Below are 25,975 nucleotides of genomic sequence, written 5' to 3'. Positions count from 1 at the left end.
GGAACGCGGGTTCTCGGGCCGCGATTGTCAAGTCCTCCCTGCGGCGACGCCTCGGCCAATCCGCGGCGCAGAGAGGCCGGGGCGGCCAATCCGCAGCGAGCGTCTCCCTCCGTCTCAACGGCGACCGTTGCTAAGGGAGTCCGGCGCGGGGGGGAGCAAGGGGAGGACGCTCACCAATCAGTGAGAAGCCAGGGCGCATGCGCAGCAAGTTTCAGGCTCCGCCCCCGTGCCCTCGCTTCAAAGTGGCTAACAGGAGGTAGGCGATGCCCTTAGGGCTGGAGGATGGGTGTGTGGTGTCCGTTGCCACGGGAACTGTCTGCTGGCCAATCACCGGGAGAAAGAGGCGGTGTTCAGGAAGAGACCGAACCGGCCCCGAGAGGCGGGACAAAGCGCGACCAATAGAAACAGGAAATGAAGTTTCGCCACATCCGGCGTTGCCTGCGGCGCCTGCGCCGTGCGCTGAGGAGGCCGGTGACGTCCGGTGAAGTCCAAGATGGCGCGAGGCCGGGTCCGCCGCGGGTGAGGGTCCCGGGCAGGGGTGTGCGGGGAAGGCCTGGGGCTGCGGAGCACTGGCCGCCTCGCCACCTCTGCTCTCGGTCGTCTTCAGGTGACGGAAGTGCCGCCGACGCCCTCCTGCCGTCCCTCGGGAGACCCTGCGGGTTCCTCGCAGCCGCGGCCATGTCCGGACCCGGCAACAAACGCGCCGCGGGCGACGGGGGCTCGGGCCCCCCGGAGAAGAAGCTGAGCCGCGAGGAGAAGACCACCACCACGCTGATAGAGCCCATCCGCCTGGGCGGCATCTCGTCCACGGTGCGTGGGGTCTGGCCGGCGCTCCCAGCTCGTCCCGTCTCCGAGCGCCGGATCGTCCGGAGCCTGTGCTCCCTGCTCCCCAGGCCGAGCGGGGGCCGCCTCCAGCACGCGCTGCGGAGAGAAGCCGGGGACGGACCTCTGCCCGCTGTCTGCGGATCGGGAACGGGTTGGCCGCGGCGCGCGGCTTGTCAGAGACCCGAGAGCTAGACACAGGCAGCAGCAGACCTTGGGCCCCCGCACGATTAGCGGCTTTCTCCGGGGTGCCTAGATGTCCGTAGATCCTGCCGGTGGTTACGGTGGGGGTCCTGCCCTCGCCGCCCCAGCGCGCTCCCCTCTCCCTCGGCGATTGCCCTCTGGGGCCCTGCTTGACCCTCTCCTCTCCGTTTGTTCCCCTTTGGTAGGAGGAGATGGACCTCAAGGTGCTGCAGTTCAAGAACAAGAAACTAGCAGAGCGGCTGGAACAGCGGCAGGCTTGTGAGGACGAGCTCCGAGAACGGATCGAGAAGCTGGAGAAGCGGCAGGCCACCGACGACGCCACGCTCCTCATTGTCAATCGCTACTGGGCCCAGGTGGCTGCCCCTCTGCTTCCCAAGACCCGGCCTCGATCCAGCTGCCCGTCCTCAGACTGCTCTCCTGGGAATCCAGCGTCATGCTGGGCAGCACCTGAGGGAGTCATAACATTTTTGGTGCTTTCTCCCTTCAGCTGGATGAAACTGTGGAAGCCCTTCTCCGACACCATGAGAGCCAGGGGGAGCTGTCTGGAGGGACAGAGGCGCCTGGGACCCAGGAGGGGCCGACGCGTGATGAGACCCCTCTCACAGAGCCAGGGACATCGGACCTGAGGGGTAGGGCCAGAGCCCTAGGAGCTGGGGAGCTTAATTAAGTCCTGGGAAGGGTCCTGCTGAAGAGGGAACTTTTGTATTAATCTGCTGAGTTCCTCACCACCCTTCACACAGACCCACATTTGACTGCATGTTTGGATAGCGAGAAGTAGCGGTTAAGGACTCAGGCCCCAGGCTTTGGAATCGGAGTGACCTGGTTCATAGTGCGTGTCAGGTTTGACACTCATTTAATTCAGAAAATAACAATACCAAGTGATAGTTGTGAATTCATACTCTAACAGCCTTGGATGAGACAAAGATAAGCCAAAAAAGAAACACTGTCTTTGCCATCGGGGAGGAAGTGATTATAAACCACAAGTAAAAAGAATAGGAGCCCATGAAAGGGAATCAGTGTATGTGCACTTGTGTGTGGGTCTCGTTGACATGGCGAAGACAGAGGCGGCTTCCCTGAGCCATGATTTGGAAGCTCCGTGGCCTTGAAATTACTTTAGTTTCCTGGGCCTCCGTAGTTTCACTTTGATGATGGGGACACCAGTGTATTAACGGGCACTGCGCGTGCTGAATCAGTGAGCCACAGGGCGTCAAAGGGCTCAGTCTGGAACTTGGTATGGAGTGGCGGCAACTGCTGCTCTCAACCTCATGAGATCCTCATGAGCGTCTGTCCACCTCCCACAGAGCCCCTGCCCGTGCAGCTGCGGCCCCCGCTCAGTGAGCCAGCATTGGCTTTTGTGGTGGCCCTGGGCGCCAGCAGTAGTGAGGAGGTGGAGCTGCAGCTGCAGGGCCGGATGGAGTTCTCCAAGGCCGCCGTGTCCCGAGTCGTAGAGGCCTCAGACCGCCTGCAGCGCCGGGTGGAGGAACTCTGTCAGCGAGTGTACAGCCGAGGTTAGTTCTCTGTGTCCCCCCGCAGAGGGGTCCGTCCCCACTTGTGTCTGGTTGTGTCCCCCCAATGCCCGAGTCCAGGGGCAGCCATAATTCTCCAGGGAATGAATTAACCACGTTCTTGGGAAAGCGGTAGTTAGTAGATGCGGCTCTGCCCTTGGTTCGTGGGGTTGCGCTCCAGAGAGGTGGGAGGAGTTGATGCTTCTGGGGCTACTGCCTTCCAGCTGGAGACTTCTCTGGAACACTGCACAGATCTTAGTTGCAGTGGCTGACCCACAAAGCGTAGTAGCGAGTGTCCAGGCTTTGCAGGCTGACAGGCTCTCCCAGCCCTAGTCCTGTCATTCTGGGCAGATGGTTCTCCTCTCTGAGCTGGTTTCCTCCTTTGTGCAGTGGAGATAAAAGACTCCGGGCTTTGTCCTGAGAAACTGGCAAGACAGCTGGTGGATCCCACTGGGCACATAGCAGACTCCAGAATGAGTTAGTACTTTGCCCCATGGCCCTGGATTTGGCTCTTACCCGAGCCCTGCCTTCTCAGGGGACAGTGAGCCCCCCGGTGAGGTGGCTCGGGCACGCACCCGGGAGCTGGGTCGTGAGAACCGGCGGCTGCAGGACTTGGCCACCCAGCTACAGGAGAAGCACCACCGCATCTCGTTGGAGGTGGGATTAAAACCAGGGCAGGGTTTGGATTAGACGCATACGAAGGCTCTCAGGGACCCAAGTTCCCTGCTCTAAGCATCTGACCCTGTCATTGTCTCCAGTACTCTGAGCTCCAGGATAAAGTGACATCAGCAGAGACCAAGGTGCTGGAGATGGAGACGACAGTGGAGGACCTGCAGTGGGACATTGAGAAGCTGCGCAAGCGTGAGCAGAAGCTCAATAAGCACCTGGCGGAAGCCTTAGAGCAGGTGGGGCCTGGGTGCTGGGTCGGACGGAGCCATGGCTAGGCACGTGAGCCCTTGCTTCTCTCCTCCACCCCCATGGGTCTGTCTCTCCGCAGCTCAACTCCGGCTACTATGTGTCTGGGAGCTCCTCCGGCTTCCAGGGGGGCCAGATCACACTCAGCATGCAGAAGGTGAGTAGGCACCATTCTTCCAGTTCCTCCTACAACCTCTGCCCCACCCCTGAATGTCCCTTCAGAATTTAGGACAGAGAGCTGCATGCTCTGAGTCCGTTCCCTGTCATTCATGCTGCTCTGTTTTATTCATTGATGTGTGTATTTAGTAAGTAATTATTAACGTTAAATCGTAGGCACGGTGCTTGGAAGCAGGCACAGGCGAAGACAAAAGAGACAAAAAGCAAAGCTTTCATGGAACTCGGGTTCTAGTGGGGGGAATAAACAGGAAGTAAGATAGTTCATCAGGTGGTTAAAGGTGCCCCAAAGGAAAAGCACAGAAAAGACACAGATGAGGGCACTTGGGTGGTTTATCAGGTTAAGTGTGTGCCTTCAGCTCGAGTCGTGATCACCAGGTCCTGGGGTCGAGTCCCCTGTCAGGTTCCCTGCTCAGTGGAGAGTCTGCTTCTCTCTCTGTCCCTACCCCACTCATGCACGTGCACACTCTCTCTCTCACACGGGAAAGTAAATAAATCTTCAGAAAAGGAGAGGAAAGGGAAGTGTGCTGGAGTTGACTGGCATGCTTAGCTGAAGGAGCCGGCTCACCGGGAGGGCTGTCTCGCTGCTTGTTCATCGAACATATTTTTTGGTCCTGTGAGGATCATTGTTCCCTGTTAAGCCTTAAATCAGGTTCCTTTTCAGGTCTTTCAGGAAGGTTTTTCTGATTCCCTGTCAGTTATGAGCTTTGGTTCCCAGCACTGATCACGTAGTGTTTTCTCCCACTTACCTGGAAGCCCTTAGGAAAACGCTTGGGTTTGGCTTGTCCCTGGGGCTTCAGAACCCATTACTGCCCACCTTGGGTGGGGATGAGAGGGAAGCCCGCATCCCGGCCCGGCCCTGCCTCCCGTAGCTCCTCCCATTCTGCAGTTTGAGATGCTGAATGCGGAGTTGGAGGAGAACCAGGAACTGGCCAACAGCCGGATGGCAGAGCTGGAGAAGCTACAGGCCGAACTTCAGGGAGCTGTGCGGACCAACGAGCGCCTCAAGGTGGGCCCTGTTTGGGACTGGGAAGCCTAAACCTGCAAGGTAGTGGCCAGGTCCTGAATCCTGTTGCTGATCGCTCATGGGCACCCTGACCGTAGGTGGCCCTGCGGAGCCTTCCTGAGGAGGTGGTGCGGGAAACGGGGGAGTACCGAATGCTGCAGGCCCAATTCTCGCTGCTCTACAACGAGTCTCTGCAAGTGAAGACGCAGCTTGATGAGGCCCGGGGGCTGCTGCTGGCTACCAAGAATTCCCACCTGAGACATATTGAGCACATGGAGGTACGGCCTTGGAGCAGACCTCAGTGTCAAGGTGTCGCTGGCCTTTGCAGCCCCTGTGTGCTGCCAGGGGTCCCTTGGGAATAAGTTCGCCCCAAGCCACGGAGGCCTGAGGTCGGGGGGGACTCGGGGGATGCGAGGAGAGGAGTTTGCTAGGGGCCTCAGGGGTCGTGTGGGTCCTTGACGCTTCAACCTACAGAGCGATGAGCTGGGGCTGCAGAAGAAGCTGCGCACGGAAGTCATCCAGCTGGAGGACACGCTGGCCCAGGTACGCAAGGAGTACGAGATGCTGCGCATCGAGTTCGAACAGAACCTGGCGGCCAACGAGCAGGCGGGTACGTGGTGAGAGCAGGGTGGAGGGGGGACCTTATCTGGGATTGCTCGTCCCTGGTGTGGGGTTGCCGCTTATCCAGATGCGAGGGGGTGAAGCCCCTTCCTTTCGCAGAGCCTCCTCTCCCTGGCCAAAACGGGGCTCCTGCCACCGGACTCAAAGGCACGGTGAGGGTCACAACCAGGTGAGGTGGCTGACAGAGCAGGCACAGCCAGAACATGAGCTCTCGGCCCCGCCTGTGGTTCTCTGGCCCTACCGTGTCTCTCTCAGAGGTATTCGCTCATTTTATGAAGATTTTTGAACACGATCGATGAGCCGGGCCCTTTTCCAGGCTTTGGGATTATGTCCATGAACCAACACAGACGATCCCTGGTATTGTGGAACAGTATTGTAGCGAAGGAAGACAACAAAGTAAAAAATAGACCTGCCTAACCAGATCTTAGATGGTGGCAAATACGTCCAGAAGAAGCAAGCAGGGAAGAAAGATAGGAAGCATGGGGCGAAGGGGGTTGGGGTCTCGGTTCTGGAGGCCAGAGAAGTGAAATTGACAAGGTGACGTTTGTTGAAAAGTACAAAGAAAGCGGACTCATTTACTTGGGTGAATATTAGTCATATGTTCCTTTAAAGGCAATTTGGAAACACTAAAACAAAATCTACGTTAACAGAAATAACCCAAGTAGGAAGTCTCGTGTTAGTTTTGGGTGAGTTTCCTTTGAGACTAGGTTATCACTTTGAGGTGATCACGCTCTACATAAGGCCTCAGTTGCCCTGTCGTCCGCAGTGGGAGTGATGGCTGTGGCTCCCTTTCTTCCCCCACAGAGGGCTTGGGCCCTTTGTGCCGAGGCCAGTTGAACTACTTCTTCCCAACCCTCTCCTAGGACCCATCAACCGGGAGATGCGCCACCTGATCAGCAGCCTCCAGAACCACAACCACCAGCTGAAGGGGGACGCCCAGCGGTACAAGCGGAAGCTGCGGGAAGTGCAGGCGGAGATCGGCAAGGTGAGGGGCTGCCTGGGAAGACCCTTGGCTGGACCTGGGCGAGCACTGTCTCACCTCAGCCCTGTTCTCTGTCTTTGCAGCTCCGGGCCCAGGCCAGCGGCTCAACCCACTCCATCCCCAGCCTGGGCCACCCAGAGGACTCCAGCCTCAGTGCCCCGGCCCCAGGGAAAGAAGAGGGTGCGCCAGGCCCTGTCACTGCCCCTGACGGCAGAAAGGAGATGGCTTCAGTGCCTGGTGCCAGCACCACCGCCTCCTCAGTGAAGAAGGACGAGCTGGTCCCCTCTGAGGAGGATGCCCAGGCCCTAACTCCTGGGCCCCAGGGCTCCTCTTCTCGGGGCCGAGAACCTGAGCCCAGGCCCAAACGGGAGCTTCGGGAGCGGGAAGGGCCTGGCCTGGGACCCCCATCTGTAGCCTCAGCTCTCTCAAGGGCTGATCGGGAGAAGGCCAAGGTGGAGGAGGCCAAGAGGAAGGAGTCAGAGCTCCTCAAAGGTCTCCGAGCAGAGCTCAAGTGAGCCCCTCTTCCTGTTTCCCTCGCACCCCTGCCAAAGTGGCCTCCAGCCCCAGTCACCAAGCCTTCCTCCTGTGGCTCCCCAGGAAGGCCCAAGAAAGCCAGAAGGAGATGAAGCTGCTGCTGGACATGTACAAGTCAGCGCCCAAGGAGCAGCGGGATAAGGTGCAGCTCATGGCAGCTGAACGCAAGGCCAAGGCTGAGGTGAGGACAGGTAGGGCCTGCAGGGCCTGCACAGAGGCTGCCCTGGGGAGTGCTGACCAGAGCAGTGCCCTGGGTCAGCAGCAGGCTGTGGCCAGCGCTCACTCTCTGGTGGCTGTAGGTTGATGAGCTGCGGAACCGTATTCGGGAACTGGAGGAGAGGGACAGGCGGGAAAGCAAAAAAATCGCGGACGAGGACGCCCTGCGGCGCATTCGGCAGGCGGAGGAGCAGATCGAGCACCTGCAGCGCAAGCTGGGTGCTACCAAGCAGGTGAGAGCCCCTGCGGTCCGCCTGCTTCGGAGTGTTGGGATTCCTGTAACTCCTTGTGGAGCGCGTCCAGCAGATGGTCGGGGCCCACGCTGTTCAGCCCTGTTCTCCCACGGTTTCCGTATTCGGGGTCCTCTTTGCCCGTTGGCCGCAGGAAGAAGAGGCTCTGCTGTCCGAGATGGATGTGACCGGCCAGGCTTTCGAAGACATGCAGGAGCAGAACGGGCGGCTGCTGCAGCAGCTTCGCGAGAAGGATGACGCCAACTTCAAGCTGATGTCGGAGCGGATCAAGGCCAACCAGATTCACAAGCTGCTGCGGGAGGAGAAGGACGAGCTGGGCGAGCAAGTTCTGGGGCTGAAGTCCCAGGTAAGGCTGCTTGGGGCTTGCAGGCTGGAGCCGGAAGGGCCAGCGGCTCCCCAGCACTGAGCCAGCACCCCTGACCTCAGGTGGATGCCCAGCTGCTGACCGTGCAGAAGCTGGAGGAGAAAGAGCGGGCCTTGCAGGGCAGCCTTGGGGGTGTGGAGAAGGAGCTGACGCTGCGCAGCCAGGCCCTGGAGCTCAACAAGAGGAAGGTGAGGCCAGGCCCCAGGGGAGAAAGCAGCCGGAGATGGCGGCTCACAGCTGAAGCCTTGCTGTGCCCCGCTCCCAGCCCAGCTCTTGTCTGGACGGCTTACCGGGCTCCAGTCCCCGCGCGGAGCCTTATCTCTGGCCGCTTGCATTTTGGTCTCGGAACGGTCGTGAGGCGGTGTGTGTTGTTACTTGCTTTCCTCAGTGAGGAAACGGAGGCTTAGGGCGGGCAGCCGACTTGCTCAGGAAAGAGTGGACCTGGAATTGGGCCCTGGATCTCCCTTGGCTCCATAACCCACGTTTTGGGCACCGTGTTGGTTGGCTGTAAAGTAGGCATGCTGGTCCTCGTCACAGAGTTGTAGGAAAGCTCAGGCTGAAGGTCAACATTGGTTTTCATTTTCTTCCCCATTTCCTTCATTAAAGCAGTCGTAGTCATGCCCTTGCTGTGAGCCCGCGGCACTGAGTGCTGCGGAGAACCTGGAACCAGGGGCCCTACCAGAGGTGGGACCCTCCGGAGGCGAGGGGCAAATAACCAGCCAATAATCCCACAGGAGAAATAGGCTGTTGCTGATCCCAGTAAGTCTTGTGAAGGACACTGAGGTGCTGTGAAAGGAGAACGGGGGAGCCTGGCTCGGGAGCGGAGTGTGAGCTGGGCTTGGGGGCCGCCGGGAGGAAGTGTGTGTGCTGCGGGAGCTGAGGGGAGCAGAGAAGAGCCCCGCGGAGGCTGAAGGGTGGGCTGCGCATCATGCGGCTGTGCGGGGGAGTGTGTCGGGAGCTGTGGAGAACGGGGGGAGGCGAAAGTGGGGAGGTCAGGAGGCAGGACTGATTCTCGTGACGATACCCGACTTGATCCCAAAAGCAAGAGTCCCTGGAACACGGAGCACAGGCATCTGGAGCGTGGCTCGGCACGCCTGACTCCCAGGCTCAGGTGATCGGTGCCCCCATCCCACCCGCAGGCTGTGGAAGCGGCCCAGCTGGCCGAGGATCTGAAGGTGCAGCTGGAGCACGTGCAGACGCGGCTGCGAGAGATCCAGCCCTGCCTGGCGGAGAGCCGGGCTGCTCGTGAGAAGGAGAGCTTCAATCTCAAGAGGGCTCAGGTGTGTGCGTGGGGCAGGGGCCGTGTGGCTCAGGGTCACTGCTGGGCCCCGGGGCTCGGTGCTTCCGGAGGAGAACCCTTGCACTTAACTGGTCCTCCCCCGCCCCAGGAGGACATCTCACGGCTGCGGCGCAAGCTGGAGAAGCAGCGGAAGGTGGAGGTGTACGCGGACGCCGATGAAATCCTCCAGGAGGAGATCAAAGAGTACAAGGTGGGGCTCGGGGCAGAGGCAGGCCCCGTCACCCAGGAACTCGCAGATGGCGAGTTGGTGACAGCTGGAGTGCACAGTCTGGGGACCCCCGAAACGAGTCGCAGAAAGTGGACAGCACCTTGGTTGTGGGGACTCGAACAGCTGCCCAGGTGCCGTGTGTGTGCTTGGGCCAGGCCCGGGCGTGGGAGGGCCGGGAGCTAGCCTGAGTGTCGGACCTCTTGAAGCCGACCGAGAGGAGGCGGCCGAGTGTTCTGAGTGATGCGCGCTGTGGTGGCAGAGGCCGGGCGCATGGCAGCTCCGGGGGTTAGCAGGCTTCCTGGAATGACTGTCCTCTGAGGAAGACCTGAGGCGTCAGACCCTGGAGCGTGTGGTGGGTCCGGCTGAGCTGCGCGGCTTCTCCTGCAGGCCGCATGGAGACGTCAAAGGGTTTTAAGCCAGAGAGTGATGTGGCCTGATGTGCTCTTGGGTCCGCAGAGGAGGGGCAGACTAGAGGCAGAGAAGCCCGTTCCGCTGTTGGAGTCACTGAGGCAAAGAGCGGACAGGAGCTAGCCTGGGTGTGCGACAGATCGGAGGCGGAAGTGCTCGGACTCCGCGTGGGTCGATGCGCAGAGGGAGGCGGCGGGAGGTGCTGAGCGCGCCGGCGGCCCGGATGTGAGAAACGAGCTGGGTGACTAGGGGCACGTGACGGCATTAGGGAGACTGTGGAGAAGCAGGTGGTGGCGGACGGTGTGTCTCCAGGATGTTGAAAATGAGGTGCCCGGGGGAAGCTTGCTGGGGAGGCCCTTGAAGCAGGAGACTGTCTGGACGACAGGGGGTTGGGGGGTCGTGAGCAGAGGCAGCGGGGGGCACTCCGTCAGCTGTGGTCCCCCAGGGTGGGTCTGTGGCCCGGTAAGAGACGGCCCATTCTTTCCCCTTGGGACCCCAAAGCTTCCGTGAGAGAGGAAGAGAAGCCTGTGGCTTGGCCCTGAGGAAGCAGAGGCAGCTGGGGGCCGGCCGTGGGGCGCGGGGGGAGGTTTCCCAGATGAGAGAGCTTGCCTGGGGTGGGTTGCGAGCGGGGGAACGCCTGATCCTGGCGCAGTCGCAGTCGGCTGGGCTGCGAGTTCAAGCCGGGCGGGCGGAGGAGGACTGTTGGGGGATGCGGAGTGGACGGATTCCCGGACTTAGAGGTGAGATCTGGTGGCCGGTGGGGGGCGTCAGGAGAGGAGATTCGTAAACCTTCGTAGAGAAGAGTGAGTCCAGGGACCCAGCCAGATCTCTGGGTGGCACCAGGCGTGCGCTCAGTTCAGGGTAGAGACGGCGGATTTCTGGTGGCACCGCTCTGCCCAGCTGCGACTTAGCAGGTGCGGAGGAGGAGAGGCAGACAGACAGCTTCAGCTAAGACTGGGGTTCGGCCAGAGGCGGCCAGAGGAGTGAGCGCTCGAGCCCCAGGGCAGAGGAGCCCAGGCTGAGCCTGTAGAGTGTCAGCCTTGAGCGGGGACGTGCTGTTCACGGGTACCGGTGAGCAGGGTAGAATCCAGACTCTGCTTTTGTCAAGTCCTGAGAGCTTGCTCAGTCCTTGTCCAGAGAGCGCTCTGCCCCACCTCTTGGTTCTGGGGAGAGTTAGAGTCTGTATGTGGTGGGCGTGGCCTGGACCACCTCCTGCCCTCAGCTCAGGGTCTGGGTGCCATCAGGACTGGGCCCGAGCTGCTGCCTTTGCCCGGCCTAGGCGCGGCTGACCTGCCCCTGCTGTAACACCCGCAAGAAGGACGCGGTCCTTACCAAGTGCTTCCACGTCTTCTGCTTCGAGTGTGTGCGGGGCCGCTATGAGGCCCGCCAGAGGAAGTGCCCCAAGTGCAACGCGGCCTTCGGTGCCCACGACTTCCACCGTGTCTACATCAGCTGAACCCGCAACTCAGGGGACTTCGGAACACCCACGGACCCGGGGGCTGTGCCTCCAGTCCCTCCCTACCCCACGTTCAGTGGCCCCTACGCTCCATTCCAGACCCTGTGGGCCCAGCCCGTCTCCACCTCATTGGTTTGGGGGTCCCAGTGCATGCTGGTGGGAGTAAGATCTGTCACGTTCCATTCTGTCTCCTCCCCACAGTCAGAGATGTAGCCTGGGGCGCAGCTGCCCTGCAGGAGGGGTCTGCTCTGAGCAGCTTGTGGAGCCTGGAGCACTCACCTGAGCTTCCCGGAAGCTGGCCCTAGCCCTTCTCCACAGGCTGACTCCTAGTCCGCTGTCTCCACGGGCCCATCCTAGTCCAAAGGGTGCGATCCCCCAGGCTGTGACCTCCTACCCAAGAGAATGCTCATTTGCTACCTGCTTACCCACAAGTGAGGACCAAGGGTGGGCTACTTTCCCCAGCCCCTCAACTCTAGGGCCCAGGGAGACTTTCCACACTTGGGTGGGGCTTCCCTCCTGTGGACTCCCCTGGGCTCTTTGGTCTGGCTCTTACGCTAAGGGCCTAAGGAGGTACCCCCTGGGTGGGGGGCACGGTCCTCTTTTGGGGGGATTCCGGCTGCTGCGGTCGCCTTGCCCTCATCTCCGGAGTGCTGAAGCAAGATCATCAGTTTCTATTCCGATCAGCCGCCCCCACACCATCTCTGTTTCTTTTCCAAACCCACTCACCTGCCCCCGTCCCCTGCTTCCCAAGACTCCACTGGGTCCCCAGCCTGACCCTGCTTTCATCTTGATGGCCTTAACTGCAGTGGAGGCGGAGTTTCCCAGGAGGGGAAGGGACAGACGAGTGGCTGGGCCAACTTCAATCATTCCAGGTGGAGGAGCTTCATCGAACACCCTGTGACTGAGCCTGTCCCCATGATGCTCCCTGTGCCGCCTGCCCAAGCAAACGCCCATGGGGTGCGAAGGCGGCAGACGGCGGCCTGGAAGGTGGAGCTGCTGGCAGGTGCAAGGGCCCGTTGGGACCCGCAGGCCCTGCTCTAGAGAGCTCTTGTACAGGCTGTTAATTGTTATGAATAAACGTCCCCCTCAGCCTACACTCTGAGTAGCCAGGCTTCCTGCCCTAAATGGCCCAGGTTTGGGCTGCTACACTTCTCCCGTCGCTGCCCTGGCTGGCACGGGAACCCCAAGGCCCTCCCTAGACCTCCCCTAACCACCCAAGCACCGAGTTCCATTTGGACCTAGCTGCCGCCTCGGATGCCGGAGTCCGCTCGCAGGAGGGGCACGTCTGCAGGGAGAAGGCGCCCATTCGTGCGTGGGCGGCCCCTCGCTGCCCGCCCCCGTGGTGGTGGCGATCCTGGCGGCCCTGCCGGAGCCCCTCCGCCGGGCTCGCCGCGCCCCTCGCTCGCATGGGATGCCGGGAGCGCCGCGTTGCACCCCGGGAGATGTAGTCCGTCGCTGGCACCGGGCCGCGGGGCTCCTCCGTGCGGTGAGCGGGTGCCCGGCGTGTGCCTGCCCGGCCCCGACGCAGGCTGCGAGCTGTCCCCTCCCGCCGGCGTCCCGCCCCGCCCCCGCGAGCGGACAGACGAGAGCAGCGCCGCGGTGACCTCCTTCATTGCACTGTGCCCGCGCGGACGGCTGCCCGTGGGCTCAGCGGCCTGTCGGGTCCGCGGGTGGAGCCTTGACTGCGGCCGTCGGGGGGCTCCTGCCGGGGCCGGCCCCGTCGGAGCTGGGGGCCGGGGTCGGGCGCAGGGTGGTGGCCGCCGTCGCGCCTTCGCGCGGCCCCGCGGCCCCTTCGGCGGCCGCTCCTCTGCGGGGGCTCGCGGCCTCGTCCGCCTTCGGGCTGCACCTGGCGTCTGGGGTGGCGGCGGGGTCGCGGCGGCCGGACCAGGTCGGAGTAGAGGCGGAGCCGCGGGCTGCGGTGACCTCCGGCGCCGGGCCGGCCGCGGTGGGCGCGCTCACCGAGACCCGGGCCGCGGCCGGCGACGGCATCGCGCCGTTGGGGAAGTGTCGGCCGCCCGAGCGCAGCGCACGCCAGGAGCCAGGCTGCGGAAACGCGGCCTGTTGCATCATAGAGACGCGGGCCGGCTCCGAGAGCAGGGCTGCCCCGCGCGGGTCGGGGTCCCCCCGCGAGCACCACCTTTCTCGGGAGTCGTCTCCACGCGCGCTCTCAGTACACACTAGCGACTGCCCATCACCTCCCCAAAGGTCGGTCTGGCTGGGGTCCGGATTCCGAGAAGTCGCAGCTCCTGTCTCGTCTGGTGGGCATCAGACCACTTTCTCAAGCTGAAGGGCAGAGAATAAAGATGCCCGAATCTCTGGGAGGCTCTGCCTCCGGGGCTGGTCAGGTCCCTGACAATCCCCAGTAACCCCCAGTGGCCTCCGTGGCTCTGTGATACCCTGGGCCCCTAGGATGGGCCAGAGCTCCCCCTCAGCAGGCGTCATGGTGAATGCACCTGTTCTAGCTAGAACTAGAGCTACTGCTGCGGGATTGGCCGCGCAGTCCGGCCGCGTGTCTGGCGTTGCCCACTCTCTGAAACTTCCTTGGACCTGGTGCGGCCCTCCTGGTTGTTCTCACGCCGTCTTCTGCCGGCCCTGCTCCTCCCGCCCTAGGCTACCCCCTCTCCTTTTTTCACTACTTTCCGTCTTTATCCGCGGCTTTGGCTACAGCTACGCTGCTAAGATCCAGTTCTCCCTCCTGAGTTCGACCTACAAAACCGCCACCATGGCGGGGAGGGCGGAGGGCAAGGTCGTCTCTCTCCTCCAGATGGTGCCCTAACCCCAGGCTCCTCAGGCAAGGTGCACCCCACTCTGGCTTCTGTTCTCTGCCTTACCTGTCTCTACTGGTCTCTGTGCTACCGCCTAGCCAGCGTAGTGTTCTGCACGTTCTACCCCCCACCCCACCCCACCCCTTGCCCTTTGCCTCAGGTCACTCCCTCCAGCCAGCTTCCTGACCCTCTGCTGTGGCAGGCACCATGTCTGGGTCCACAGCCCTTTGTGCTAAGTCTCCGAACCAATCACTGTGCTCCCTGAAGTCCCCTCATTTGACTGAAGACTCCTGCGCTGGGACCAGGATGGTGAGCCCAAAACGCAGGATCATCTTCCCTGCTCGCCTCCCCGTGAAAGGCAAGTCCCTTGTCCCTAACTTACTGCCCCACTTCCGGCAGGGGAAGGAGAGAGACAGCGAGACCGCGCTGGAGGTCTGGGTCAGAGAGGTGCAGAGAAAGTGGAAAGAAAGCTTCCTGGCTGGGACAGGAGGCTCCCTGCAGGCCGGGGCAGAGGCAGGCTACAGGTTAAAGCAACTGTGGCTCTCAGGTGGCTGTTCAGGGGGCCGTGGCCCGGCCTAGGCCCCGGAGATGGCAGCTGAGGCAGGCCTGGCACCGAGGATTCAGCGAGGGCAGCCCCGCCTGGCCAGACAGTGTGGAGCCCAGGCCAGGCCCAGGCAGGTCCCATGCTGGGGGAGGACAGGTTTGGCTGGGTACGGAGCCTGCTCCCACCCGTTCTGGTTTCCCTTACTGCCTTCCTGTGGATCTTGGGCAAGGGGTGCCCTTCTCCGAGCCTCTCCACACAGTGAGGGCTTGTCGCTGCCTCCTGGGGGGAGAGCTCGACCCATGCCTCTTCAGGGTCTAGGAGGCTCTGTTCCAGAGGTGGGCTGACTGGGCCCCAGGCGGACCAGGGGAGGTGCCACCGGCTTTTGGAACTAGATCTTTGGAGCTTTTCCTTGTGACAGGAGAGGCCTCCCTGGGGCCGCCTGGCCGGACCAGAGCCAGTAAGTGCCAGGATCACCAGGCAGCCGCCCAGCGGTCATTTTGCTGGTGGCAAAAGCCGGGCACCACCAAGAGCTGCTTGGCTCTGCCACCATCCCCACGTGTTTCTCCCTAGCACGGGGATTCTGACGACCCATAGACCCTCTGGCTTCTCCCTGTGAGCAACGTGTGGGAATTTGAGGGCAGCTGCGAGAAGGGGCCCAGCTGAGCTTTTGAGCAGACACAGAGCCCCTGGCCCCGGGAGAGGACAGAGCGCCTTCTGCGTGTCCAGGCTTGAAAGACAAGACAGGAAACACCCGGGAAACCTTATCCCTTTATTCTCTTCGACTAATCAACATGACCACCGGTGACACAACACTGCTATTGACACACAACACTCAAAAGTGGGGCCTCTCTTCACTCCACGGGGACAAGTCAGGTTGAGTGGGGCTTCCCTAATGGGGGCCAAGGCGTCTGGGGGCTGCTCGCCTCCGGAGCAGGGTCATGGAGTCTCCCCTCTTGGCTGTGACCGTTTCACGTGTCCCCACCATTCAGGATCCATGCCCAGTTCTGTCGAGTTCCCATGTGACCTCCACAGAGGTTCAAGTTGCTCCCTAAGCTCAGATCAGGGTCTCCTCTCCCCTCTGCTTTCGCCAGTGCCCCTGCGACCGGTCTGTTGGGCCCCTCCCCCAGGGCACTGCTGAAGCCTGAAGCCAGGCCTGCGAGGAGCCGGACAAGAGGCTCTGGCTATGCTGCACCTTTTGGACTGAGTTCTGGCGGGCATGTGCCACGACCGTCCCCCTGGGCCTTCGCCTCATCTGGCCGGAGGGACTCTGGACACGGCCGCCTCCCCAAGCCAGCTCCCTGCTTCGTTCCTCCCAAGATGCAGCTCGCTCTAGGAGGGAAGCACCTGGGTAAAGACGTCTGGGGACGTGGGCAAGAGAGCACAGGTCATGCCCCAAAGGTCTCCGATCCTGCCCCTTTCCTGCTAGAAAAGCCCGGACCCCAACTAGTCATGCCCGCGTCATCCATTCAGCACCGGAGCCAAGACCGCTGGCACTCACCTGTCCCCACACATGCAAGCGTCCTACTACGTATGCTACACCCTAGTCCTCAGCAGGCTGACGGCCGGCCTCCGACCACACTGGCCACCTCCCCCGCTACCGCCCCCGACCGGCCCCGGAGCCCCACAGGCTGCTCTCCGGGACTCTTCCGAAGACCGAGTCCTCAGACCTGTTTCCAAGCGGAGCTGTTTCTAGCTTTCCAAGGGGTTTGTCTCTACAACTGGTTTCTTTCTACTACCGTCTTAGAACAAATCTGCTTTGACTTGGAGGACGGCCTCCTCTTCCTTAGTCTCACAGGGACACCCCCTCTGCTGATGCTTCTGTCGGTAGAGATTCGGGGGGCAGATCCCAGCGGTGCTTCCTGACCCGGCACTTGGGTGGGCTGCGGCTTTATGCAGACGGCGACCAGGTGTCCCCACCACTACCCAAGGCCGGCCACTCCCTTCCCCCCAGCGGGCCTGGGCTTCTCCTCCTACAGTGTTCTAGATTTCGATCCTTTGAACTTAAGGTCATCTCGGGCGGGCAGGAGAGATGAAGGCTGAAGTGCTCTCACCTTTCGGGCTTTTAGGTCGTGGGATTAGAGGTCTCTTCCACAGCTCTGAGGAACGCGGGTCGCCCTCTCCAGGGAAAGGCCCCCTCAGCCAGCATCTCCGTTCTCCGAGTCGAGGACCGCAACGCACAGCGGGTGCCAGCGTGGGGCCCACGGGCACTTCCTTTGGACCCAGCACCGGACGGAGTCCTCTCCTTTCAGGGTCTCCTGGGCTCGAGGGTGGCTCTTGTTACAGGGGTCGCGAGAGTTTCCGCCCGACCATTTCCGAGGGCAGCAGTCTCTGGATCCCCCCACCCCTGCCGCCCGCACACACACACCCAGCCGTGGTAGCGGGCTGGGCTCGGTTAATGAAGGAGCATCCCCGTGTGTGTATGAGGATGGGAGACGGGCCAGGCCGGGAGCGGGTTTCTCATCCTTCCATTTCCCTCTGGAGGATTCTGGCTGAGGAGGAGAGGTGGGGTCTGTCCCCTTCCAAGGCCACGATCGGGTGGGTCATCCCCACCTCAGAGTGCTCCAAGTACCAGCGCGAGGAAGGTGGTCAGGCCTCCGGATGCTCTTCAGGGACCCGTGGCCCCATCTGGGGGTGTCTGGATGCCGCCGCTGCGTGCCGGCTGGCTCATCCCGCCAGCAGCCTGGCTAACAGCTCAGGCGGGAGAGTGAGGCTTAAAAAAGCAGGTTGCCAGCTAATCCGAGCGCTCTGTTCTGTCCACTCGCTGTCCCTCGTGGCCACAGAGAACCGACACGTAGCTCTTTTGACTCGGAGAAGAGAAGTCTAGGGAGGATTTAACCACACACAAGCCTGGAGTCTCTGAAGGGCTTTATTCTTTGGAGGTCGACTAGCAGCGGGTTCCCCCTCTCCACTGAGGACAGAATTCGAGGACGCGAGCTGCCACGGCAGCGAGTCTGGTGGCAGTTGGCAGACGGCAGGAGACAGCTCCTGACGGTGAGACCTGAGAATGGGTAGGCGGGAGATCTGGGGAGGCCTCTTGGAGTCGAAGTCTCCAGGAGAGCCCTGGTGGCCGAGCTGGGATCTGCTTGCACTTGCAGCTTAACAAGCTCCCGGAAACGGGGAGCACTGGGCAGCCCCGAGTTTGCTGGCCTCCATCCGGACACCACTTCACCTTGGCTTGCTCTCCTCAAAGCACCCTAACAGAAATCCCTCCCTGCCCCCTATTGTGGTGGTTACCCAGTATTCTTTGAAGTTTCTATGCACCCCAAGCTTGAGCCTTTGAAAAGGCTTGACATCACTTTTTTTTTCCTTCCCCATTTTTGGGTTCTCCCTCCTAAGGAATTCCGTGGGCCTCTTCCTCTAACACGCGATCCCCTAAGAGCGGCCTCACCCCCCCGAGGAAGCCCCAGGGCAGCGAGTGAACTTCCTCCTCCTAGCTCCCTGGGTTAGTTCTTCTCTGTGGGCCTGGGGGCTCCTCCTCCCTTGTTTCTCTCCTCTCCCCACACTAGTCCCCAGCTGAACGTTTTCCTCAGTGTCACTGTCCAAGGCTTCTGGGAGAGAGGCCCCCTCCGAACTCCAGGGGGAGGGACACTGCGGACAAGTCCTCGGGAGGCTCTGCTACACCTTCTGAGGGTCACTCCTTTCAAGTCAATGCCACTGGATTCCCTGCACTTCCCCGACCCTATAGTTTCACAAGGATTTTGATACAGTTTTATAGGGTTGTCTAGAGACGTATTGGGACCTCTTCCTACAATTAATAGGGCTTTTATCCACTATGGTTTATAGGGTTTTTCTGCTACAGACTTAAAGGGCTTTTTTTTTTTTTCCTACATATTTAGAGGGTTTCTAACCCAACAGTTTTTCTCTACTGCCTTATTAAGTGGTTCCCACCAACATTTTTATAGGGTTTCTCGTCACTGATATGAAAGAACTATTTTTACCCCGGGTTCTTTATCCTCCGCTTCTCTACAACCGGATAGGGTTTTCCTCCTTTCCCCCCACACCAGCTCTGGGGAGAGCCAGTGTTCCTCTCAGGAGAGAGAGGCCCTTGGTCTCCAGACCCATTTCACAAGGTGACCCCAGGGTGGCAGCTCCGATGGAGGAGGAGGGCTGCGACTTCCGTGAAGCCGTCTCCACACTCAGGGCACAAATAGGGCTTTTCTTCCAAGACGGTCTTGGGGTTTTCCCCGTCCCCATGGTGGCCACTCCCCGTGGGGGTGGGGGCCTCTGCCGCACCTTCCTGGCCCGTGGACAGGGTGGCTGGCTCTGGAGGGGGATCCTCGGGTGTGGGGGGCTTTTCTTGGGTGTGGGTCTCCTGGTGCCGGGTGAGCGCCAGGCGATCAAGAAAGGAGGCCCCACAATCTGAGCAGCTGTAGGGCCTGGCCCCCAGGGGGCTCCTGAGGTGCTCCAGAAGGACAGAAGAGCTCTTCCCCAGCTCCGCGCTCTTCTGGGACTTCCCCCCGGCGTGGACTTTCTGGTGCAGCAACAGCTCAGAGCTGAGGCCAAAGCTCTTTTTGCATTCAGGGCATTTAAAGGGCTTTCCGCTTAGGAAGGGGCTGGGCCCGGCCCCTTCCCCTAGACCAATCCTATAATCAGGGAAGAGAAAGGGCTTTTCATTGCCGTGGCTGAGCTGATGCTGGAGGAGCGCGGCCCGATCCAGAAAACTCTCTCCACAGTGGGAACACATGTGGGACTTGGACGAGAGCAGGCCCAGCCTTTGGCTGAAGCTCTCCTGCCCCTCGGGCATTTTCAAGGGCTGTCCGGGGGGTTCAGCTCGGCCCTCCGCAGCTCCTGGGTAGGAATTGCCTCCGAAGGGGAGCCTGGCGGGTCGGAACTGAGGCGCCTTGGGGGCTGGGTGTGCGCTGAGGCCATCCGAGTTTTTGTAGGGGTTTTCTCCGATGTGGATGCGCTGATGCTGCATGAAGATGCCTTCGTCGTTGAAGCCCTTTCCGCAGACAAGACACTTGTGTGGTTTGGCTCCTGGGGGCGGGGTCAACAGGGCGGGGTCGCCCAGCCCCAGCAGGCTGTCGCCCTGAGCTCTGCGCGCCGGGGTCTTGCCCCTCTCGTGGACCACGCGATGCTGCTCCAGCTCGTGCGCCTCCAGGAAGGCCTTCCCGCAGTCGGAGCACACGAACAGGTTCTCATCCATGTGCGTGCGCACGTGGGTGATGAGGTTGGAGCTCTGGCTGAAGCTCTTGCCGCACTCGGGGCACTTGTAGGGCTTCTCGCCCGTGTGCGTGCGCCGGTGCTGGATGAGGTGGGAGCTGCGGATGAAGCTCTTGCCGCAGTCGGAGCACTTGTAGGGCTTCTCGCCCGTGTGGATGCGCTGGTGGCGGATGAGCGTGGAGCTCATGATGAAGCTCTTGCCGCAGTCCGCGCAGATGTAGGGCCGCTCGCCGCGGTGGATGCGCTGGTGGTTGATGAGGTTGGAGCTGACGCTGAAGCTCTTGCCGCACTCGGGGCACTTGTAGGGCCGCTCGCCCGTGTGCGTGCGCTGGTGCCGCAGCAGCGTGGCGCTCAGCGTGAAGGTCTTGCCGCACACGGGGCACTTGAACGGGTCCTCGCGCAGGTGGGTCCGCTGGTGCTTGATGAGGGTGGAGCTGTGGCCGAAGCTCTTGCCGCACTCCAGGCACTCGTAGGGCTTCTCGCCGGTGTGCGTGCGCTGGTGCTGGGTCAGCTCCGAGCTCTGGATGAAGCTCTTGCCGCACTCGGTGCAGCGGTACGGCTTCTCGCCGGCGTGGATCTTCTGGTGCTTGAGGAGGTTGTGGTTCTGGCCGAAGCGCTTGCCGCACTCGGGGCACTTGTACGGCTTCTCGCCCGTGTGCGTGGCCTGGTGCTGGATGAGGTCCGAGCTGCGGTAGAAGGCGCGCCGGCACTCGCCGCACTTGTACGGCTTCTCGCCCGTGTGCGAGCGCTGGTGCTTGATGAGGTTGGTGCTCTGGGTGAAGGCCTTCTCGCACTCCGTGCACTTGTAGGGCTTCTCGCCCGTGTGCGTGCGCTGGTGCTGCACCAGGTTGGAGCTCCAGCTGAAGCACTTGCCGCAGTCCGGGCACTTGTAGGGCTTCTCGCCGGTGTGCGTGCGCTGGTGCTGCACCAGGTGCGAGCTCTGCGTGAAGCTCTTGCCGCACTCGGAGCAGGTGTTGGGCCGCTCGCCCGTGTGGATGCGCTGGTGGCGCAGCAGCTTGGACCACTGGCTGAAGCTCTTGCCACACTCGTTGCAAATGTAGGGCTTCTCGGCCCCGGAAGGGCGGCCCTGCACCAGCTCCCGGAGGCTGGGCTCATTGGCTGGGACCCCGGGGGGGCTGTTCCACGTGGTCAGAGTGCCCCACTGCCAGCTGGCCTCACAGGCCTTGGTCCAGTCCGAGGGCGTAGGGACCACCTCGGGGGCGGGGGGATCCAGAGCGGTCTGCTGGTCCAAGGGGTTGGGGTGACCCAGTGGGGTTGGGGAGTCCTGAGAGACTGTCGGATCCTGGGAGGGTCTCTCCGGGGCCATCTCTGCGGGGTCCTTGAATTCGGGACTCTGAGCGGGATCTCCCAAGATGACCTCCTCCCCAGAGCTTTCCTGCGGAGGGCTCTCGTTCCCACTCTCGGCACCTACAGAGAGAAAGGGAGTCTCCAGCCCCCATTTCCTTTCAGAGCACGGGCCGGGGCGCTCTTCCCTCCCCTGGTGTCCCCCAGAGTCTGGGCCCCTCCCTGAAGCGGGCCGCTGTCTTGTCAGGCCTGCAGTCCCTTCTCGTGGCCCTCACCTCTGTGAGCATCGCTGGGGCTCTGTTCAGGACCCTGCAGATCGGGGCCCCACAGCGCCGTCTCGGGCTCCATCCCAGAGCTCAGGACTGCCCAGTGTTCCAGGGAGCCTGGGGGAGGGGACAGGGGAGAAGAGAGGAACACGATCGAGCTGATCTGCAAGTGTCTTTACTTCCCAAGCCCGACTCCTTCACCTGCTGGCCCCAGGCCGTGTTCCTGCTCGGCTGAACTTCAGTTTCCCACCTCCCCATTTTTCCGGGCGTCCGTTCTCACAGCGGCCCCCCTACCCCTGCAGGCCCGATTCCTGCTCCAGATCTTAAGATCACAACTAAGCCGGTAGGTGAATGTAAGTGTGTAATTAAAAGCTCATCAGTCATAACCCTCTGAACCCCGACTGGGGGCTACAGAAGGATCTGACACCCACGGGGGAAGGAGGCTCTCACCCCGCCCCTCTGATGCCCAGAGGCTGGGAAACCTGTTATTTTGCTAATCAGAGGAAGCTCATTAAGACTCTAATTTTCCTCCTTAATGGGGCTGCTAATTGGGACCAATAAACTTTCCTTATGAGCCCAGAGAACTTACAGTGCCTGGAACACTTGAAGAGTTAAAAAAAAAAAAAAGAAAAGAAAAGAAAGAAAAGCAAGCCAAGCAAGCACGAAAGCAATCAGATTTCCCTGAGGGGATGGGGCCCTCGAAAGGACTGGGGCACTTTCCCGTTATCCGAGCACAAAAAGTTCAAGCCAGAGGTGGGGGCGGGGGCAGTCTGGAGCCGCGGGGGACTTCTGCAGAGATGACCTTGAGAGGGAAATGGAAAGGGGAGAAGGGGAGAATGTGTGGAGGCCGCCCAGTCGCTGCCCGGGTGGGTGTGCTGTCCTTTTGTCTCCCGATCGGACCGAGGAGTCCGGCGGTCCATTTTACAGATCAGGAAATCAACACTCGGGGAGATTTCTCCAAGGTCACGGGCTGGGAAGTGCCACAGCTCAGACCAGAAATGCAAGGTTCTGCGTCTGGCTCGCCCCAGCCTCTGGGAGGGAGATGACCTTGGGAGTCACGTGAAACTCATAAACGTGGACTGCTGGCAGGAGACCGGTGATGAGGAAAGCTCAGACAGAACCTGTGGGCCATGACACGGAGAAACTCCCAGGACCGTCCACTTTCCTTGGCTGGTCGGATCTGGTGACTAGACCTGACAGTCTGCGCCGATGACCTCAAAACAGTACTCCGGGCTGAAGGCCCGCCCCCATTAACAGCCCTTCTTCTGTTTCATTTGTTCTGTTTTGTTGGGGCTGTACCCTGTGCCTAGGACAGTGCCTGACACGTAAGAGGTGCTTTAGACATTTTGTTGAATGAATGGTGAATGAGGAGATGCCCCTCGTTCCTGGAAAACCTATCTGGTCTAATGCCTCTAAAGGTCAGTTTGCAACCGGGTTGGCGCCAAAGGAGCAGGAGTTCGGAGTGGCCTCCTGGTAAAACTTCACAGCTAGCTATCCCTCCAAAAAGGGTGACGGGACTCCAGCTGGAGGGAATAGGTCCTCGGGAGCTAAATTCTAGGCTCCCACAATGTTTAGAGCCTAAACAGAGTCCCTGGGGAGGGTCCTGGCTTCCAGAGGCTGTGTGGGAGGGGCCCAGTGCCTAGGGGGGCAGTGGTGCAGGAAGACAGGGCTCAGGAGGAGGCAGCTGGGAGGCCACCCAAGTGTAGCAGGAGCGAGCTGCACCCTGCCGAGCAGCGGCAGGGGAGACAGGAGCTGGATTTTGGGAAGTAAATTAATGTCTTCACTTCTGCAGCTTCGTAGGCCATGAAATGTCCCCTCCCCCGTCTGTGAGTGTCTTTGGAGCGAAGGGAGCAGGGGCCTCCGCCTATTCTGAACAGGCCCGCTGGCCTTCCCGGGACAGGTAAGACCTCTTGTACCTTGATGGTCCCAAGAAAGGCGAGCTCGGCGGTCGCGAGCAGAAGGGAAGGGGTTAAAGCCAAGGCCGCCGCGGAGGAGGAAAGCAGGAAGGCCGAGGCAGGCAAGAAGCGCCGGGAGCCCCCCCCCCCCCCCCCCCCCGGGCACAGGCCGCGGGCCCCGGCCTCGGACCCCGGGCGCCCCCCCCCCCCCCCCCCGCGGGGAAGGACAGGCGGAGGCGGCCGGAGCGCGGCCCAGGGGGACCCTGACGTGGACGCGGCCGCGGGAATGCAGCCGCCCCGGCCCCGGCCCCGGCCCCGGCCCCCTCCCGCCGCAGCGCAGACCCCGGCCCTGCGCTCGCCTGCGTCCCCGCGACCCTGCCCCGGCTCCGGGCCGCAGCCCCCGTCCCGGCCTCGCCCGCCCGCGGCCGCCCCGGCCCCTTCCCGGCATGCGCACGCCCTCCTCCCCTCCCCCACAGCCAGACCCTCGCGCGCTTCCCAGAATCCTCGGCCCCTCGCGGCCCCGGCCCGGCCCCCCCCCACCCCCGCCGGCGCCCGGGGCGGGGAGGGGGCGCAGGCCCGTGCGCCCCCGCCTCCCGCGCCCCATTGTTCCCGGCGGCCGTCCCGGGCCCTCCGGGCCACCCCCCGGGAACCCAGGCGTCCCCCACTCACGGCTCTGGGGTCTGGGGAAGGCCGGAAGGCAGAATCCAGCCCCCGGGGACTTAACCCCTTGAATGCCCTGCCTCGGGGGGCAGGCTGGGCGCCGAGGACTCTGGGGTCCTTCTCAAGGGGTGATCCCGGGCTGAGGACCCGGGGACCAGTTCAGGGTGACTGGGACGGAGCAGGAAGTGACCCCAGCTTCCCGGGCCCCTCTAGCCTGGAGTCAGAGCATCAGCTCTATGGGATTTAACCCTTTGCCTCCCGCAGCCTGGGGAAAAAGAAAAAAAGAGGACAGGGAGCGGGGGAGGTGGCCGAGACGCCCCTCTCTCGGGCTGCAGCGGGAGCGCGTCCTCGGGGGAAGCCCAGATGCCAGTGAGGGGTCTCTGGATCGCTGGCCGCTCTCCATCTGAAGGGGGTTCCGCCGGCCACTCCTGGCAACCCCGAGCTTGGATTTGGTGGCTGCCGGTCCCCTGGGGCCTGCCTTTGTTGGGACTCGGACTCAGGCATGGGGCTCAGATGCCTGGGTGGTGGGGTGGGAGCATGGACTGGCTGGGCAGATGCCAAGAGGGAGTATCCTACGGGCTGAAAACGGCATGAATGAAATAAGTCACGACAGCAGGAGTCTGGGCTGAGGGTCCCCGGCGGCCAGGAGGGACTTGGCTCTCCTCTGAGCTGCCCTGGTGGCAGGAGGGAAGTCAGTTGGGGGGGGGGGTGTCACAGTGTCACTGACCAGGGAGGGCCCTTGCCCAGCTGCTCAGAGGGTACCTGGCTCAGAGCAGGAGAAACCTCTAACCCCCGGAGAACACTGGTGGCTTCCCAAGGCCCCGGCTACCTAGACTCCCAGTTCTTACACCCTTTATGTCATTCCTCCTCACCACAGTTGGTGATCACCCCCGTTTTTCTGAGCTGTGGGGAGGGCGGCAGTGCGCTCGCGGCCACGGTCGCCATTATTTCGCTCGCACATTTGTGCAGAGAAAGGTGGGAGAGACCCCACAGCTGAGCAGAATCAGGCTTTCTGCCCTCAAGAACTCAAGAAGTTTGACAGTGTGTAGGTGGTAGACCACAGGAGGTGCCCGGAGAGCGCGAGCAGGGTTTTTGTCCCGGGATGTGAAGGAGCGAGCGCAGGAACAAACTGTGTGTCAGAAATTATTCAAGAGGATGCAGCCCCTCTGGGCCTACATCTGAGGTGCAGAGTGTGTGGCCCCCAGCAGAAGTGCCCCCCACCCCGCCCCCGGGCCCTGCCCCTGCTCAGGTCTCTGCGCTGTCCCCGTCACCCAGCTTCCCAGCCGGGTGCATCCCCGTCCGGAATACCTCTGGCTCCATCACCTTTGACACCTCGCTCCCACCTCAGGGCCTTTGCCCCTCCTGGTCCCCCTTTCTCTGCGGTTTCTCACAGCACACGATTTCCTCCTCCTTGCAAAAGCCTGACCTGGCCTGGGGGCACCAAGTCTAGAGAGGGGTTGGGGGTGGGGCTTGGAAACTGCATCCTGGAGGCTCTTGGAACAGTTTAATTTGGCCTACCCCCCCCAACCCCGTTCGGTGGGGGGGTGGGGTGTGTGCACACGTGTGTTTAACCAGATTAATCAGCACCTCTAAAAATCAGTCCATTTCGGGATGCCTGGGTGGCTCAGTCGGTTAAGCCGCTGCCTCCGGCTCAGGTCATGATCCCAGATTCCTGAGATTGAGTTCCACATGGGGCTCCTTGCTCAGTGGGGAGCCTGCTTCTCCCTCTGCCTCTGCCTGCCACTTTGCCTGCTTGTGTACTCTTTCTCTCTGACAAATAAATACAATCTTTGAAAAAAAAAAAATCAGTCCATTTCACATACAGATCCAAATTCCCGCTTCTTTGGAAAATCCAAAGATGTGGCAGCAAGGCCCAGTTTTCACGGGGCAGCCTCTGGTTGGGCAGTAGCTTCCTTCATTACAAGGCCACTGGTTTTCCAGTGTGCCAGTCTCTGTCACTCTCTTGTGTCTCCAACCCGGAGGCCGAGAAGTGGTTTCACTGTGTCTGGGACCACTCACTGTTGGTGTTCCAAGCCCCGCTTGATGGGAGTTCTGGTTCTGTACCCCCCGGTGTGTCCCCCAGGTCAGAGTAACAAGTATGAGGAGGATGTCTTCTGAGGAGTTCCGTTTATTGTGCATTTACTATGTGCCAGACACTATGTCAAGGGCTCCGCAGACCTTGATAACAACTCGCAAAACCAATACTATCATCCTGAGGGTGGGGTAAGTCCCTTGTACGTGACTAAGTAGTGACGGAACTGCGATCACATCCAGACACACTGCCTTTAGAGCCACACGGCTTCTAACCACAACTCTCAGAATGGCTCACGTGTGTCTGGGGGTAGCCCCCGAGCCGCCCGGCCCGGCCATCCTCTCCCACAACGCGCTCCAGGAGCCGGAGAGAGCAGCGG

At 61.5% G+C, this 25,975-nt stretch overlaps 2 protein-coding genes across 2 annotated transcripts; one reads left to right on the top strand and one right to left on the bottom strand.

Moving 5' to 3' along the window:
• The first annotated feature begins 147 nt into the window (after window positions 1–147).
• Window positions 148–12,064, top strand: RNF40 (ring finger protein 40). Its single transcript, XM_082714296.1, has 19 exons — window positions 148–810; window positions 1,212–1,379; window positions 1,514–1,655; window positions 2,328–2,534; window positions 3,067–3,188; window positions 3,290–3,436; window positions 3,529–3,603; window positions 4,510–4,629; window positions 4,725–4,904; window positions 5,101–5,236; window positions 6,111–6,232; window positions 6,313–6,740; window positions 6,827–6,944; window positions 7,063–7,212; window positions 7,364–7,576; window positions 7,657–7,782; window positions 8,734–8,874; window positions 8,983–9,084; window positions 10,790–12,064. Exons 1-19 carry the CDS (start codon window positions 412–414, stop codon window positions 10,964–10,966), a joined length of 3,273 nt encoding a protein of 1,090 aa, XP_082570422.1. The 5' UTR covers window positions 148–411; the 3' UTR covers window positions 10,967–12,064.
• Window positions 12,065–15,028: 2,964 nt separating this feature from the next.
• On the bottom strand, window positions 15,029–24,233 carry ZNF629 (zinc finger protein 629). The gene is made up of 3 exons (XM_082714314.1): window positions 23,574–24,233; window positions 21,019–21,126; window positions 15,029–20,866 (listed from the first exon to the last, which is right to left on the bottom strand). The coding sequence occupies exons 2-3, from the start codon at window positions 21,089–21,091 to the stop codon at window positions 18,339–18,341; spliced, it is 2,601 nt and encodes an 866-aa protein (XP_082570440.1). The 5' UTR covers window positions 21,092–21,126; window positions 23,574–24,233; the 3' UTR covers window positions 15,029–18,338.
• Window positions 24,234–25,975: the final 1,742 nt, after the last annotated feature.

The sequence above is a fragment of the Mustela nivalis genome (genome assembly GCF_964662115.1).
Source record: "Mustela nivalis genome assembly, chromosome: 19".
NCBI lineage: Eukaryota > Metazoa > Chordata > Mammalia > Carnivora > Mustelidae > Mustela > Mustela nivalis.
Note: the sequence above shows the minus strand (reverse complement) of the source record. Positions and strands in the feature narration are given on the sequence as shown.

Excerpts from the sequence above, each read along its gene's own strand:
- RNF40 (XM_082714296.1), top strand. The coding sequence starts at position 412 with ATGAAGTTTCGCCACATCCGGCGTTGCCTGCGGCGCCTGCGCCGTGCG. Across the intron at positions 6,945-7,062 it reads AACGCAAGGCCAAGGCTGAG|GTTGATGAGCTGCGGAACCG; the intron begins GTGAGGACAGGT and ends TGGTGGCTGTAG. Across the intron at positions 8,875-8,982 it reads TCAATCTCAAGAGGGCTCAG|GAGGACATCTCACGGCTGCG; the intron begins GTGTGTGCGTGG and ends CCCCCGCCCCAG.
- ZNF629 (XM_082714314.1), bottom strand. The coding sequence starts at position 21,091 with ATGGAGCCCGAGACGGCGCTGTGGGGCCCCGATCTGCAGGGTCCTGAA. Across the intron at positions 20,867-21,018 it reads CCCCAGCGATGCTCACAGAG|GTGCCGAGAGTGGGAACGAG; the intron begins GTGAGGGCCACG and ends TTCTCTCTGTAG.